Source organism: Orcinus orca, chromosome 10 (genome assembly GCF_937001465.1).
Source record: "Orcinus orca chromosome 10, mOrcOrc1.1, whole genome shotgun sequence".
Classification (NCBI taxonomy): domain Eukaryota; kingdom Metazoa; phylum Chordata; class Mammalia; order Artiodactyla; family Delphinidae; genus Orcinus; species Orcinus orca.
In genome coordinates, this window is record NC_064568.1 from 83,924,766 (window position 1) to 83,942,857 (window position 18,092).

General features: G+C 36.9%; 1 protein-coding gene across 1 annotated transcript; it reads left to right on the top strand.

The window, feature by feature from the left end:
- Window positions 1–17,543, top strand: SCAND3 (SCAN domain containing 3). Its single transcript, XM_004286111.3, has 4 exons — window positions 1–1,214; window positions 9,583–9,730; window positions 11,858–13,353; window positions 15,421–17,543. The coding sequence occupies exons 1-4, from the start codon at window positions 795–797 to the stop codon at window positions 17,335–17,337; spliced, it is 3,981 nt and encodes a 1,326-aa protein (XP_004286159.1). The 5' UTR covers window positions 1–794; the 3' UTR covers window positions 17,338–17,543.
- Window positions 17,544–18,092: the final 549 nt, after the last annotated feature.

Sequence of the window (18,092 nt, forward strand, 5' to 3'; positions counted from 1 at the left end):
GTGAAACTCTTTTCACCCGGGAACTGGGTAACTCGGGAGTTAAGTCTCTGTACAGTTTACTGAGCACTTGCCTCCGGGTGCTCACCAACGTTACCACGACCACCGAGATGACTGCACCACCTGGAATCCTAGAGCGGACCGGAAGTGAGCGCTGCTCCCCCGGCCTGGCGGGAACGTGGGAGCAGCTGCGTCGGCGAGGAGTGCAGCCCGCGGCCCATCTCTCTGGCGTGGCGCGAGAGGGTCCGAGCTTCTCTGAAGGGAAGTGCAGGCGGAGGGAAGGTTGTGTCTGCGCGGCGACAATCGGGCCTCCTCCGCAGACGGCTAGCCGTGTGGCAGGAGCCCTTCGCCCTCTCCACGCGGGCCTGAGCCACAGGGAGCGCCGGTTTCGGAGAGACCTGTCTGGTTTCCTTGGTGGAGCTCGTATATCTAGGCTTTATTTAGGGCCAAAGTCTCCCCAGTTTTCTGTCTCGCAAGTAACCTGCCGCTCAATCTGTGGTCCTGGAGCTTTAGTGAGTGCAGTGAAGAAGCTTTAGTGAGAAACTGTGAAACTTTAGTGAGAAACTGTGCTCACAGTTTCCCGTCTTGTCAGAGAATGGCTTCACTTTCAATGGAATTGCTCGAGTAACTGCCCTGTTGTCGCCTAAACAAAATTTTTTTAGCTGCGTCTGTAATTTTTCTGGTCAACAGGGTTTTCTTATATCGAAAACTTTCCTGACCAAGAATTGACTGGGGCCTTCAAGGAAAATCTGCCTAGACCCTTGTTGGAGCGAGCCTTTCTCTAAGCTAAGCTAAGGATGGCGGCAGCCCCGGGGGCCCTCCCAGCCTTGGTTGGCCAGGCTTCAGAGGAACAAGGGGAGATTATCAAAGTAAAGGTTAAAGAAGAAGACCCTATTTGGGATCAGGAATCCTGCCTACAGAAGGATTTGTCTCATACCAGGGAACTCTCTCGTCAACGCTTCCGGCAGTTCTGCTATCAGGAGACTCCCGGACCCAGGGAAGCTCTGAGCCAACTCAGGGAACTTTGCCGTCAGTGGCTGAGCCCAGAGATGCACACCAAGGAGCAGATCCTGGAGTTGTTGGTGTTGGAGCAGCTCCTGACCATCCTGCCTGAGGAGCTCCAGGCTTGGGTGCGGGAGCATCATCCTGAGAGTGGAGAGGAGGTGGTGACTGTGCTGGAAGATTTGGAGAGGGAGCTTGATGAACCTAGACAGCAGGTGAGAAATTGGAGGGGCCATCTTCTGTGAAGAATTTGAGTGCGTGGGTCCAAGGTAGAGTAAGTGGGGTTAACTTCACACGGACGGCTGCAAATTCTGGTTCTGGGCATTATTATTTGATCACTGGCGTAGACGAATAGATTCATGCTTCTGGGATAACAATTTGCATGTCAGTGATAGCTGATCCTAATAAGGAGATGGTTTAACCAAATGGGAAACGTTGGTCTATTGCTTGCAAATGGAAAATATCTCTTATTTAGTGACTGTGAGATTAAGGTAGCTATCTCTTCTTACGATCCCCGCTACTTTTACCATATATGAAAGCCAATCAGTGCAGGAATATAAGGAATACCTTCTAGGAGAGACAAATAGAAAAGTAGTCTAATTTAATGGAAATATCAGGAAATGGTGAATCATAAGATCTGGGTTCTATGATAGGCTCTGTCACTAATTAGCTGTATAATCTTGGGCACACACACTTTCTCTGGACTTTGATGACTTCATCTGTACAGTGAAGAGATTAATTGCATCATTTTCTAGATACTTTTCAGTACTTGCAGTTGTTGGTATGTGAGCCAGTATTCTGTCTTTTCCCATCACACTAGAGGTTATTTTTAAGAGAATATACTTGCTTTCTATGACTGTAATTTTAGAACATTCTGGATATTGCCAAACACTGTTACATTTCTATAATGTTACTATCTATACATTTATCTGAATTCTTTTTGAGTATGAACATTGTATGTATACAGTCTGATCTGTTAAAATATGTTTTACTGGAATGCAGAATCTTTCATATGAGATTGGTAAATAGGAAAATAAGTCAATATAATGCTGAAATTGTGCCGGCTCATATATGAGTTTTCCCAGAAAGTTGATGTTTTGGGCCACCAAGTAAGAGCAGCTGAATGCAAAGTATATGACTATAGCTGAGTGCAGCAAGTTGTGAAGACATACAGTGCATAATGTCCATCCACTTCCATATCCTTCCTCTTGGCTCTCTTGGCCCCAGTCTCTGTTTTGGAAGCCCTTATGTGCATAGTTCCCTCCCATTTTGGTGCATGTTTTGCTAAACTTTTTTGTATTCCAGAAAATGAGCAAGGAAGGGGGTTTGCAAGTGCCATAGAAGCATGCTGGTGATAAAATTTATGCTAGTGAGCACAAAAGAAGAAAAGATTTAACAACTGAAGAAAAGCTCGAAATTATAAAATGTTTTGAAATAAATGAAAGAACATGTGACACTGGGTGTGCAACTGAAATAAAAGCGTCAACTTTACGAACAATTAGAGACAATGCTGGGAAAATAAAGTTATCTAGCTGGAACAACTTCCATTGCTACAAAATTTATTGGAAGAAGGCATAAGGAAATGGTAGAAATGGAACATTTGTTTGGATTTTATACCAAAGAAAGAAGCAATCAGAGGTAACCTTTCTCAAAATTAAAGAGAAGACTTTAGCAATACATGAAGACCTTAAGAAGAAAGTGGAAGATCCTGCAGAAGTGCCTTCATTTAGTGCAAATAGTGGCTGGTTTAGTGGCTTCAAGAACTGCTGTGGTTTCCACATTATTAGGATCTCTGGTGAAGCTGTGAGTGCAGAGAAGCTGCAAAGACATTTCCCCGAGTGTTAAGAAATTTGATAAAGAAGGCTATAACCTGGATCAGATTTTTAATTTTGATGAAACTAGTCTCTATTGGAAGCAAATGGCCTCAAGGGCCTATATCTTGAAGGAGAAATCATAAGATCCGGTGTTTAAGGCTACAAAAGGTCAACTGACTGTGATGCTGGGTGGGAATGCCAGTGGGAATTTAAAGCTAAAGCTTGTGTGATTTTTCACTCTGCCAACCCACAAGCTTTAAAAGGAATTGTAAAGACTAGCCTGGGTGACTGCTATAAGTCTAGCAAGAGAGGCTGGATGACAGGGCAGGTATTTACTTATCGTCAAGGTGATGTTTTGTAGATGATTTCTTAAAATATTGCAAGAAGAACAATTTGTCTTTCAAAATTCTTATAATTTTCAGTAATACACCAAGCCATCCTCCAACAGTTGCTGAACTTTCTTCAAATATTAAAGTTATCTTTTTATCTCCTCATACAACTACTTTACTCCCTGATCAGGGTGTGATCACAGTTTTTAAAGCTTATTATTTAATGATAACATTCAAGGTGTTTATTGGATCAACAGGGGGTGACAGTGCACACACAGTTTTTGAATTCTGGAATTGATAGAGCATTAAACCTGCAATTGATAGTCTTGTAGAGGCCTGGAATGATGTCACCAAAACCTGTTTGCATGGGGTGTGGTGTAAGATTCTCCCTGATTTAATTTATGATTCTAAAGGCTTTGAACCTTTAGAAGAGCTCCCTCAAATCAAAGCAAGCTGTATTGCTCTTGCAAAGGAGGTTGGATTTGAAGAAGTTGAGAGTGAAGATATTGAGGAACTGCTGCAATCTCATGCAGAGGCTCTCTCTACACAAGAGCCACAACAATTAGATGCTGAGGCTCAAATGGAAGCGTTTAAGAGGATGGTGCAGTTCAACAAGCTACCCCACAAGAGCATTTCACTTCTCAGTTATCTTCTGCTCTAAGTATGATAGAAAAGCAGTTACAGTGGGTAGAAGATAATGATGCAGAACACAGCAGGATTTTACTTTGTGGCATGAGGTCCTGTTTGGAGCCATGTTAGCAGCTTCTTTATGAAAGAAAGAAAATATTTAAGCAGCAAAAACTACATATCTTTTTATAAGCCAATATCAAAGAAATAAAAACAAGATGATGAGCCAGAACCGTCATTATATTTTTTGTAATATCACTACATTTCTTGGAAAGTGTGCAAATGCTTGTCCATCTGAACTTCTGATGATGATATCCTCTACCCTTGCCTCACCCTTTCCTTACACCTCTTTCTAACAAGATACCATCACCTTTCAAAGTAAAATCCTATACTTAATGTAACATTTCTTTATTTAATGTCTTTTTGACTATACTTGTACTTTTATTGGAATTTCTGTAGTTTTATTAATGCTCTCCTGACAAAGTTGTGTAGAATTTAGTCTACCCTACAACTTTATTTTCTCCATAAATCCTGTTATTTTTGGTGCAGTTTTGCAGAAAGCATGTTTTTTCATGAGTTCATATGTTACCGCATAGATGCCTGTACAGGCAGTCTCTTATCTCTAGCCAGCACACCTTTTCTCTTTGTTTCAAATAAATAATATTAGTTTTTTCCCTTAGGATGTACCTGTTACTTTAAAATTTTCCTCTTCTAGCTTTGTTGAAAAATGCAACCATTGGTAGGACTTGGTGTTTTGTCAATCCTGGGTAATGTTCAGGGTTATGCTCTGCTCATACTTGATAGTTTTTCATGTGACTCAGGGTTATAGAAATCTCCTAGTCTTATTGAATGTCAAGTTTGCATAAATGTTTCTCACTTTTCTTGTTTCTGTGTGATTTCTGAAGGGAGGGGGAAATGCCATTGTTGCAGACACTTTTAGCTGCCAACCCAGTATCTATTGTACACCCCTTCTTTCTTGCTTAAAAAATGTTGATTTTGTTCATGTTGGCTATGTACCTAACTAAATAATTTTCAGCTTTCCTTGTGCTAGAGTTAGCCATGCATCATAGTCTGGCCAGAGAGAAATAAGCATATTTTCTGGGAATTTCTGTAGAAGCTTTAATTTTCCTTATAAAATGGCACAGATGTGTTTAGTTCTGCCTTTTCCCACTTCCTGTCTTGAACGTGGATGTGATATCTGGAGCTGTGGTAGCCATCTTGTGACCATGACATGATGATAGGCATGAGGATGAATACCAATATGTTATGAATGGCAGAGCAGAAATATAAAGACAACTCGGGTCCCTTACAGAACTGTTAGGTATGTGAATCAATGCCAGCAACTGCCGTCCTCTGGATTTCTTAGCATATGACAAAAATAAACCCCTATTTGTTTAAGCCACTATAAGTTAGGTGTTTTAATTAATTGGGAAATACATGCATTTCTAATGAATACAGTCATATTTACTCCACTATTTTATGACCAAAATTTCTTATTAGATATCTTAAAAAATAAAATCTGGGAATCATATAGTGAAAGACAAATGACTTTCATAACCAGTTTGAAGTAATTTCAGCTTTGTAATTTGTTTTTGCCATCCAGAGGCACCCTTTACACTTTTGTGGTAAAGGCAGAGTGGAATTCCTCCTATTCCTTCCAAGACCAGGCCCACCTACCTTGGACTAGTCCCTCTAATGGAAGTAAGAAGAAGTAAGCAAGCAGAACCCAGGGAAGCTGAGGAACACAGCCAACCAGCCAATGTCCATAGAAGCGAATTCTAAGGGGATTATCTTAATAGGTAATAACAATGAGATATTACTATATTATAGGTTCATCTATAGCCAGGGAGGATATCTGTGTTGCTTAGAACCCAAAACTTGAAAACAATAGAAAATGAATTTCTATCTACTGTATTAGGAGAAAACAAAACTAATTGCTTACTTTTGAAAAGGATTAAAACACTGAACTGTATTCATATGTGTAAATAAGCGTGAGAGAATTGGTAGGAAAAACTTGAAGAGTAAAGAAGAGAGCAATAGTCTCATTCGATACTAACATACCATAAAGCCTCTTTAGGTAAAATTGTGGTACTGACACATGAATAGCTGGATCAATGAAACCATAGGAAGTATGAAAGTGGACTGGAGCACATATGAAAACTGAGTACACAATATATGTGCCATCTCAAATCACAGTGGGGAAAATGGTGTTTTAAGTAAATGGTGTTGGGACAAAGAGATAGCCATTTCAAAAAGAAACACATGAAACCCATACCTCATACCATATTCCAGAACCAGAATAAACTTTAAATGTGTCAGAGATCAATATATAAAATTTTAAACATCCAGGAACTAGGAGAAAACAAGCATGACTTCTAAAATAATCTGAATGTATAGAATTACTCAAAATCTAGAAGTAATATCAAAAACCTTTTTTTCTACATGAAACATATTTTTTAAATGCAGGACAAAAAACCCCCACAAGCAAATCAATATAATAAATTAGTGAAGATATTTGCAAAATATGTCATAGGTATAAGTGAATCTCCTTAACAGAAATGCAATAAAAATAATCACGAGACATGAGCAGTTTTTTTTTTTTTTTACAAACAAACAAATGGCTATGAGAAGATACTCAACTTCAATCATAAAAAGAGCAAATCAGAACTATACTGAGGTGCCATTTGTCACCTATCAGACTGGCAAAAATTCAAAAGCGTGGCAACACAACCTGTTGGCCTGACTGGGGAAACAGTTCCTCTCAAATGTTGCTGGTAGAAGTGCAAAATGGTACCATCCCTATGGAGGGGATTTTGGCACCATCTAACACATATTTATGCATTTACGATTTGACCCAGCAATACTGCTTCTGGGAATTTACTTGGAAAATACAAGTAAGAAACAACATAGACACAGTTTTTCATTGCAGCATTATTTGTAAAAGCAAAATATTGTAAACAACCTAAATGCCCATTCGTATAAGGGTGATTGAATAAACTATGGTGCGTCAATATAATGGTACTATGTACACAAACAAAAGCATAAGCAAGATATCTATGAACTGGTATGAACTGATTTCCAGATAATATTTTTATATTAAGTGAAAAAAAGGAGGTGTAAACTATACAATATGAAAAAATAAGTATACACACATTTGCATTTAATTTGTATATGTATTATATACACACAAATATATACATGCAGACGTGTGTATATACGTATGTATAATGTTTTTACTTATTTTTGCAAAAAAAAAAACCAGAGGGTAAAGCATCAACAACAAAAAATGGTTTCTTATGGGAGTGGGGGAGAGTAGAATGCAGGCTATGTGAATATGAGCAAGACTTCTCTGGATACATATTTCGTTTTTTTTTACATCACGTAAATGTTCTCAGTATTTAAGAAACAATACTAAATTCAAAATGATAAAAACAGAAACAAATGAACTCAACAATATATCAAATTAACATAGTAATACAGAGGAAACTAATAATTCAGGTGGCTTGACCACAGTACTCTGACCATATACTTTTAGCGGGATACTGCCTATGGGCCTGTAAAGCTGCAAAGATATATTGAACTTTACTTAGTAGGTATGTTGTTGGAAGTGTTCTACAACACAAAGCATGCTGATTCTGAAACTCTTTTGTATTATTGTAGTTTAGAGCCAATGAGTAAATAATATATATACATTGTTATGAACTGCTTTTTTTTTAACTGTGGGAGAAGGAAGATATTAATATGGAAGATGGAAAGGTGAGGAAAATTCTATAGGTATTGAAGTTGAGTTGAATTCATGTTATTTTAAAAAATATATTTACCAGCTTTATCCTTGAAAGGGCCTAGAGGAGATGACACCTATTAAAAATGAGCCTACTACTACTCAATCTTTGCTACTAAACATTGTTGTCCTCTAAAATGAATAAAAATTTCTTGGGAAAAAAAAACAGTTGAACTAGATCTGGGACAGGGAGAATACAATGTGGTCCTTGTATTGTTTATTCTAGAAAGCTTGGATGTGCCAAAACCAAAACCAAAACAAAACAAAAACTAGTGGGGTCATGTCAAAAGGTTGCAGGTGCTAGATCAAGGGGGCTCCCACTGGCCAAATTTGAGACAGTTTGAGCATCAAAGTGAGTGAGGATGGAATGGATTATAAAATAAGTCTATAGTGATACTCAGAAAGAGAGACAGACACCAAAGTAGGATGGACAGAAAGCTCTTTACAGAAAATTGCTAGCTATTAAATGTGGAAGGAATTGTAAAAGTAGGAAGTCACCATTTTGCAACCCCCAGTATAACAAGCAGAAATCAATGAATGTTAAAACCATTGGGGAATAAGATATTTGCATAGTTCCAAATTGTTACCAATTATTATTTATTACAGTTGGAAAAAGTGTATTTTTGAATGGATAGATCTGGTAGTTACCACCTTAACTAAGTAATCAAATTTAGCATTATCTACAATAAAATAATTTGACAACTTAATGTAACCTGTGATGTGACACAGTAAGTACACATTACTTACATAGTATTCTTCCAAAAATGTTCTTTCCCTGCCGCCAAGCAGTCGCGTGGAGGCTGAGGCTCGGGTGCTTTCAAGATTCGGCTCCATCCGTAACCCACCTCCTTGGCCGAGGAAGGCATTGCTGCTGGAGGTGTAATGGACGTTAATACTGCTCTGCAAGAAAAAAAATGATCAAATTAAAAATACTGGCTTTTTGTTCCTCAAAAAACAAAGAAAGAAAAAAAAAGTTTAACCAGAATCTACTTGTGAAGAAACAATTAGGCAAGTCCCTAATGTGCGATATTCTATAAGACAAGTAGCCCTGACTTTTCAAAATTTAATGTCATAAAAAAGCCAGGAAAAAAAAAAAGTCAGGAAATGATTTTAGATTAAAAGAAGCAAAAGAGATATAATAACCAAAAACAATGTATAAATATTGAATGGATCATGGACTTAAAAAAAGCAAACATAAAATGCAGGTGACCCTTGAACACCTATGGGGGTGAGGGGTTAGGGGCATCGACTTTCTGCACAGTTGAAAATAGTCCTCCCTATACATGGTTCTTCCATATCTGTTTCTGCATATGCGGATTCAACCAACCAGGGATCGTGTAGTATTTACTGTAGTAGTTACTATTGAAAAAAATCCGCCTATAGATAGTCACCCAAGGGTTAAACCAATGTTGTTCAAGGGTTAACTGTATGTATGGGGACAATTGGGTAAATTTAATTATAAACCGAGTACTAGATCATTGGTGTAAGGAAGAGATAAATGTTTTCTTTTCACCCAACAGTTATCCACTTTGATTGGCTTTTTTTTTCTCCCATCCATAACACACTGGGCTAATGTTTTCCACATTTGGTCTAAAACAACTATCAGATTTCTTCCTGAGTTTAACAGTTCAGTTAGTTCCTATTAGATAATTTGCATACCCCCCAAATATTTACTTTTAATTGCTCACACTGAAACCCATTTACAATTTTCTTCTGGTTAGGAGGAAAATTAGGAAAGATTCCTTTAATGTGCTTCCATTGTTATTCCCCAAAACAGAAACCACAAGGATGCATATCAACTCCTGTTCAATGCAGACAGTTTCTGTTGTATGGCTCTGGCTTTATTCGTCCCAGCATTTTTTATTTCTCTCCTTATTCTATCTTGCACTCCTCTTAAGAATTCAATGAAGACTTTTTTTTCTTCTTATATCCATTCTGTTTCAGTAGAAGAATGTTTTGAAGTTTAGCTATGGTTTGTGCAGTGATGTGATTAATATTATATTAGTTTCCAAATGTACCTGTTTATCCCCAGGTCCCACAGGACACATATGGGCAGGAAGTTCCTATGGAAGAAATGACTCTTCTAGATACTGCAAAGACGTCCTTAGGTACCCATCTCCAGACTATAGAGGACGGAATGGAATGTGAATCTCCAGAGCCACATTCACTTCAAGATAATGGTGAGCATAAGTTAGTCTTTGGAAGGAGGATGAGATTTGGGAGGAGGGAAGGGTCCATTCATAGAAATCTTATCAAATTTTATTCCATTGCAGCTTCTACTAAATATGGCTGAAGGAAGGGTCAACGAGTGTAGTGCAATGCTATTAAAGAAGTTGAATTAAGCAGTCATGCAATAATGTAAAAAATAGTTGAACACAAGATTTTTCATGGATATTTTGCAATGGAATTAAGTACCTATGGATAGATAAATCAGAGATGCCTCTGTATGTAAATGCTGATCACTTGTCAATGTAGACATGGGTCCCATTTCTGTAGCCTCTGCCCCCAATTCTTGTTACATATGACTGTTTAAGACTTGGAAATACTACTTCGATATTCTACTGAAGAAAATGGAATTTCTGAAGTCTGTCCACTAGAGATCTAAGGACTATTAACAGTGTAATGTGTGGTGGAGGCAGCAGCACAGGCTGGCCTAGTTATGGAGTAGCTGTCTTTTCCCAAAGGCTTAAGTATAATTGATATAATTTTCTTCTTTTCTTTTCTTATAACCCTAGCAACTCCTTATTCTCTGCTTATCCTAGACCTACTAACATTGACTGTACTAATTTCTGAAGCTCATATTCTCAGATTACATATTCTGAAGCTCTGGTTCTCATTTACGTTGCCCTGTATTTCTTTCCTCCCCCCAGTTTATCTTGTTTACCTTCTGTTATGTTCATGGCTCCATAGCATGATGCAAAATGTATCAGTGTGGAAAGAAATACTATCTATATAATGGTCTTTTCAGTCACATTTTGAAATACCACTTATCGTGAGTGTTGTCATCCTCATTATAAAGTTAACAAATTTTTATCCAACACTTTTTTTTTTTGTGGCCACACCCAAGGCTTGGCTTGCAGGATTTTAGTTCCCCGACCAGGGGTTGAACCTGGACCACACAGCAATGAAACCACCTGAGTCCTAGTCACTGGACCACCAGGGAATTCCCTATCTGACACTTTTCTATGTAGTAATGTGTTAGATAATGGAAAAGATACTGGAGGAAAAAGTGATCCCTGCTTCTTTAGAAACTTACAATCTTGTTAGTTCTATGAAACAGTTAAAGAAGAAAGTGCTACAGTGCTAGTTTGTGTTGTGAATAAACTATGTCTTCAAGAAAGGAGAACTCACTGTAAGCTTAAATTAAATGATCAAGGAAGTCTTGTTGGAACCATTGAGACTTAAGTGAGGCCAAAACACACAGTAACATATTAATTTGAAGTTTTGGAAGTTATGAACATTTGAGAATGATTTAAATTTACCAATTCAACATTTGTTATGCAAATTGGTAGTATAAACAATGTTGACTTGAGAGAAGGTTTTTTTTCCAAGCAGCTGTAAGACTTTAGAGGTGATATGCTAATTCCAAATTATTCTTTTTGATTTTTTCAAAATAGTTTCCTTAAGACTAGCCAAATTTGATTTATTCTAAGTGTTTCTGTTATTATGAATATTCTAAACATTTATTTTAATATGCTATATTAGGTCAGAGCATTTTCACTACTTCAGGTTCATCTGCTACTCTTTCTTTATTAAAATCAGTAATAAGATTATTGGTATTGGGTTTAGAGTTTCACAGGCACCAAAAAGGAGCTCATGCAAATATATGATGTTGAAACTTCAGCCCCAAATGTTGCTATAACAGCTAACCTGACTGAATAAAACAAAATGTGGTATAGTCTGGGGCTTTAAAAATATCTATGACTGTATTTCTGAGACTTCTCTAGCCAAAAAAAATGTTCTTGTGTAATTAATAAATAAATGAAAAAATAATAACATCAGTTTGCTCCCTGTTTTACATAAAACAGTGCTTTACTTTAAGGCTAACCCTGGATACTGCTCTGGAAAGTCACATCCTGGCTTTCTACTCTTCACTATATCAGAACTCTTTGTTCCTGGGTTGAGTTCTTCATTTACCCTCTCTATTCCTCCAAAGGTAGACTCCCTAACCAAAATTGTATTCCCCCTCTTGTGTGTCCATAGCATCTACTTGTACTCCCAGCTCTCTCTAGTGGCTACTTGAGCAATATACATATTTTAAATTATATTCCCAAATAGTCTAACTGATTTTTTTCTTTATATTTTAGGGTCATTTTTGTGGCTTTCCATGATGTCTCAAACCATGGGTGATGATAACTTTAGTAGCTTAGATACTAATGAAGCAGAAATCGAACCAGAAAACATGAGAGAAAAGTTCTTCAGAAGCTTAGCAGTGTTACTGGAAAACAAGAGTAATAATACCAAGATATTTTCTAAAGCAAAGTACTGTCAATTAATAAGGGAAGTGAAAGAGGCTAAGGCCAAGGCAAAAAAAGAATCAGTTGACTACCGTCGCTTGGCTAGATTTGATGTGATCCTGGTACAAGGACATGAGAAGCTGATTGAGGCTGTAAATGGGGAAACAGATAAAGTACGGTATTATTTACACAGTGAGGATTTATTTGACATACTGCATGATACACATCTCAGCATTGGACACGGTGGACGTACCCGCATGGAAAAAGAGTTACAAGCAAAATACAAGAACATCACAAAAGAAGTTATAATGCTATACTTGACACTCTGCAAACCATGCCAACAGAAAAATTCAAAACTCAAGAAAGTTCTAACATCAAAGCCAATTAAGGAAGTTAACTCAAGATGCCAAGTAGATCTTATAGACATGCAGTTGAATCCTGATGGGGAGTATAAATTTATCATGCATTATCAAGACCTTCGTACAAAGTTGAGTTTTTTGCGGTCATTAAAATCTAAAAGGCCTAAAGAGGTTGCACATGCTCTTTTAGATATTTTTACAATTATTGGAGCACCCAGTGTTCTACAGTCTGACAATGGGAGGGAATTTTCAAGGCAGATTGTCAGTGAACTTAGTTATATTTGGCCAGAACTGAAAATTGTCCATGGGAAACCTCAGCCCTGCCAAAGTCTAAATTCTATAAATCAAACTAATGAGGATATCCAAAATCGGATTATCTCCTGGATGCAAACTAACAATTCATCACACTGGGCTGAATTTTTGTGGTTTATTCAGATGACCCAAAATCAACCCTATCACAGAGGCATGCAACAGACTCCATGTGAGGGTACATTTAGCTCTGAAGCTAAACTGGGCTTGTCTCATTCTCAGCTAACTGAAGAACTTATTGCCAGCCTGAACACAGAAAATGAATTGGAACAGGCCGACAAGGAATTAGAAAATACTCTAAGAGCCCAGTATGAAGAAAATATTGAGACTGGAACAGATAGTAGTGATATTGAAGAAAATCTTTCTATTTCTCCTGAGATAGCCCAAAAAACTCCTCCTGAAAGCAGACTGAATTTCTTATCTTGTGTAGTTTGTGAAAAAGAATGCACAGGTGTTAATAATTGTGTATCATGTGATAGAAACGTCCATGCAATCTGTGGAGTGCCCTCTCAATGTGAGACTGATGGTTATCACCATAGAATAACTTGTAGTCTTTGCTATGAGACCACTACAATGAAAAGGAAACATGATGAGATTCCAAGAAGTTTGACTGTTCAACCCTCCAAAATGTTAAAGCCATCGGAGACACCATTTTCATCAGACAAAGTAGGAGACTGGGTAAGAGTTTGAGTGTCTGCTGTAGATCAAAGCAGGGGAAGAGCCTCATACTTTACTGTGACCATGATGAGTGAGAAATTTTTGAAGTGGCATACTAAAGCACAATTATGGCCATCTTGTATATATTTTCTCCAAAGAAAGGCCAATTACATTTAATGTCCTCCCTCCACTCCTTTTTTCAAGTTGGAAGTTATAACCTTGGATGCTGCTTTGTTTATTGTTCTGGGGTGAAAAACAGTAGTATCTCTTACTTATTTCTGATGTCAGGCATTTCTTAGCGGAATGAGAAAGCTAGGGGATAAATGGTATGCATGATGGTATGTTTCTATAGAAGGATAAATTTGGGGACAGATGAATTTAATGTTACTTGGTTTTAATTATATGTGAGTTTGGGTTGAGGGGTAAGCTAAGAAAGGGCATCTCAGGTCAAGTGAAGAAATATTTAGGAAGGGCAGGGGATGATAAATTTGGTTGGGAGATATGGATTTGTGTTGGGAAAGAGTTTGGTTTTCTGATTTAAATGCAGAGTGTGAAATAAGACCAATGAGGCTAATATGTGTTCAGGTAAGTGTTTTGAAATGTGAAGCTTACACATGATTTGGGCCAGTGGTACTCAGAGTTTGTTCTTCAGACTAGTGCTGGTCTGCAAACTGTTTATACTAGTCCATAATTAGGTAAGTACACAAATTTGAGAGCATTTGGAAAGTTACAACAATTTGACATTGCTGCAATGCCCAAGCACGTGATTAATGAACTCATGTTTTCAAATAGAATATTCAGTTTGGGTGTTAAACTCCCAAGGTGAGTCACATGTGGTAGCAGCTCTACATTAGTCAGCACAATAGGTTCATATTAAAATGTGTGATATAGGGGTTCCCTGGTGGCGCAGTGGTTGAGAGATCGCCTGCTGATGCGGGGGACACGGATTCGTGCCCTGGGCCGGGAAGATCCCACGGGCCGCAGAGCGGCTAGGCCCGTGAGCCATGGCCGCTGAGCCTGCGCGTCCGGATCCTGTGCTCCGCAACGGGAGAAGCCACAACAGTGAGAGGCCCGCGTACCGCAAAAAAAAAAAAAAAAAAAATATGTGATATGCTATGATTAGCTTGTCAGCTGTAACCCAAAAGTGTATAAAACTCTGAGAAAATGTAAGTATTTATTTATCTTTATAACTTAATTTAAAAATAATTTTATATTTTTAATCAAGCCTAGTTTTGGGGTTTTTAAAATTTTTTTAAAGTATAGTTGATTTACAATATCATGTTAGTTTCAGGTATACAGAACAGTGATTCAGTTCTATATATATTTTCTTTTTTCTTCTTTTCCCTTATAGGTTATTATAAAATATTGAGTATAGTTCCCTGTGCTATACAGTAGGACCTTGTTGGTTATCTATTTTATATATAGTAGTGTATATATATTAATCCCAACCTCCTAATTTATCCCTCCCCTCCTCTTTCCCCTTTGATAACCATAAGTTTGTTTTCTATGTCTGTGAGTCTCTTTCTCTTTTGGATATAAGTTCATTTGTATCTTTTTTTTTTTTTTTTCAGATTCCACATATAAGTGATATCATGTATTTGTCTTTCTCTGGCTTATTTCACTTAGTATGATAATCTCTACGTGCATCCATGTTGAGATATATATATATATATATATACACACACACACACACACACACACACACACATACATACATACATCACATCTTCTTTATCCATTCATCTTTTGATGGACATTTAGGTTGCTTCCATATCTTGGCTATTGTAAATAGTGCTGCAATGAACAGTGGAGTGCATATATCTTTTTGAATTAGAGTTTTCTCTGGATATATGTTATTTTTAGTGTTATTTTTAGTGTTTTGAGGAACCTCTATACTGTTCTCCATAGTGGCTGTACCAATTTACATTCCTACCAACAGTGTAGGAGAATTCCTTTTTCTCCATACCTCTCCAGTATTTATTATTTGTAGGCTTTTTGATGATGCGAGCCTAGTTTTTGATTTCTAGTTTAACATTATTAAAGACAAAAGTAAAATTTGTATTACTTCTTTTTAATTCTAATTTGCAGATGGAAAAACAAGCTTCACTGGACTTTTTTGTGAAGAAAAGACATACCTTTTCTGAATATGGCAGTAGTAGTAAAAGAATTGGTAACAATGGAAGTCATCCTGAGGAAGTGAAAACCAAAAGAGTTCATACTAGCTTTACTCGGAAGTATGATCCCTCATATATTGAATTTGGTTTTGTAGCTGTAATTGATGGTGAAGTGCTGAAACCACAGTGTATTATTTGTGGAGATGTACTGGCTAATGAAGCAATGAAACCATCGAAACTTAAGCGGCATCTATATTCAAAACATAAAGAAATAAGTTCACAGCCAAAAGAATTCTTTGAAAGAAAGAGTACTGAATTGAAAAGCCAACCAAAGCAGGTGTTCAATGTTTCTCACATAAACATTAGTGCTTTGCGGGCTTCTTATAAAGTAGCACTTCCGGTTGCTAAGTCTAAAACACCATACACAATTGCCGAGACACTAGTGAAGGACTGCATCAAAGAAGTTTGCTTAGAAATGTTGGGTGAATCTGCAGCAAAGAAGGTAGCTCAAGTGCCACTTTCCAATGACACCATAGCACGACGTATTCAGGAACTGGCGAATGATATGGAAGACCAACTCATAGAACAAATAAAACTAGCCAAGTATTTTTCACTGCAACTTGATGAATGCAGAGATATTGCTAACATGATAATTCTTTTAGTATATGTGAGGTTTGAACATGATGATGATATAAAGGAAGAATTCTTTTTTTCAGCCTCTTTACCAACAAACACAACTAGCTCAGAACTGTATGAAGCTGTGAAGAATTATGTTATCAATAAATGTGGTTTGGAATTTAAGTTTTGTGTAGGAGTGTGTTCTGATGGTGCAGCTTCAATGACAGGAAAACATTCTGAAGTGGTTACCCAGATTAAAGAACTCGCACCAGAATGTAAAATAACACATTGCTTCATTCATCGAGAAAGTCTTGCTATGAAAAAAATATCACCTGAACTAAATAGTGTGCTTACTGACATAGTAAAAATTGTGAATTATGTAAAATCTAATACGTTAAATTCAAGATTATTCTCTTTATTATGTGATAATATGGAAGCTGATCATAAGCAACTGTTATTGCATGCTGAGATACGGTGGTTATCACGGGGAAAAGTTCTATCAAGAATGTTTGAAATACGAAATGAACTCTTAGTATTTCTGCAAAGCAAGAAACCAGTTTGGTCCCAACTTTTCAAAGATGTGAATTGGACAGCCAAACTTGCTTATTTATCTGATATCTTCAGTATTTTTAATGATCTTAATGTTTGCATGCAAGGAAAGAATGCAACATGTTTTTCAATGGCAGATAAGATTGAAGGACAAAAACAAAAGTTAGAAGCTTGGAAAAAAAGAGTTTCTACAGATTGTTATGACATGTTCCATAACTTAACAACAGTTATCAGTGAAGTAGGCAATGATCTTGATATTGCATGTCTGCGAAAAGTTGTCAATGAACATCTTACAAATTTGTTAGATTGTTTTGAATTGTATTTTCCATCAAAAGAAGATCCACGCATAGGAAATTCATGGATACAAAATCCATTTCTTTCATCAAAAGATAATTTAAATTTAACTATAACCCTACAGGATAAGTTGTTGAAACTGGCTACTGATGAAGGATTGAAAATGAATTTTGAAAATACAGCATCACTTGCTTCATTTTGGATAAAAGTTAAAAATGAATATCCTGAGCTTGCTGAGATTGCTTTAAAATCTCTTCTTCTGTTCCCCTCAACATACCTCTGTGAGACTGGGTTCTCTACATTAAGTGTTATTAAAACAAAACATAGAAACAGTTTAAATATACATTATCCCCTGAGAGTAGCGTTGTCATCAATCCAACCTAGATTAGACAAATTAACAAGCAAGAAGCAAGCTCACTTATCACATTAAATTTTTAAAATACTGATTTATAAGGTTTTAATTCAAAGTATACATATAGGCATTATGGAAGTGTGAAAAGTTATGATTAAATTGACAATTCTCTATATAAATTGCCTATATGTAAACAAAAGTGTACAGTTTTTATAATTCTCTTATTTTTCCCCGTTATATTTGTTATATTTATTAAGATGTAATTTTAAATCTGTTCATTCTAATATTAAAAAAATTTGTCTTGTATTTTGTATGTCTTTTCATTATTGCATTTTATTAGGATATTAAGATGGTAGGATGACTTCAGGAGGGGAATAATTTCTTTAAAATGATAGACTTCATCAGTGAAGGGAAGTGAATTCAAGGGGTGGAATTAGAATTTGAATGCAAGGGAGGGGGTCAGTAAGATGTTAGGTTTGTTAAACTGATCCTGGGTGGTTTGGTTGGAAGTTGATAATAAGTTTGTTTTGTTGGTGCATGTTCAGATGCAGTGTTTAAGTGGGTAAGGTGGGGGAAAGCCATCAATGCTTATAAAAGCTCAAATGGGAAACAACCCAAATGTCTGTTCACAGAATAAAATGTACTGTGTTTATTCAACAGCTAGAATACAGTAGTAAAAATGAGTTATTGTGGAGGGAATTCTGCGGTGTGATGAAATGTTTCATCTTGATTGTGGTGGTGTTTACTATTAGCCATATGCAAAGTTGTCAATCAGGGTCCCAGATGAGTGTTATCTGGGTATACAGGAGACTGCTGTCAAGAACTACCTTGTT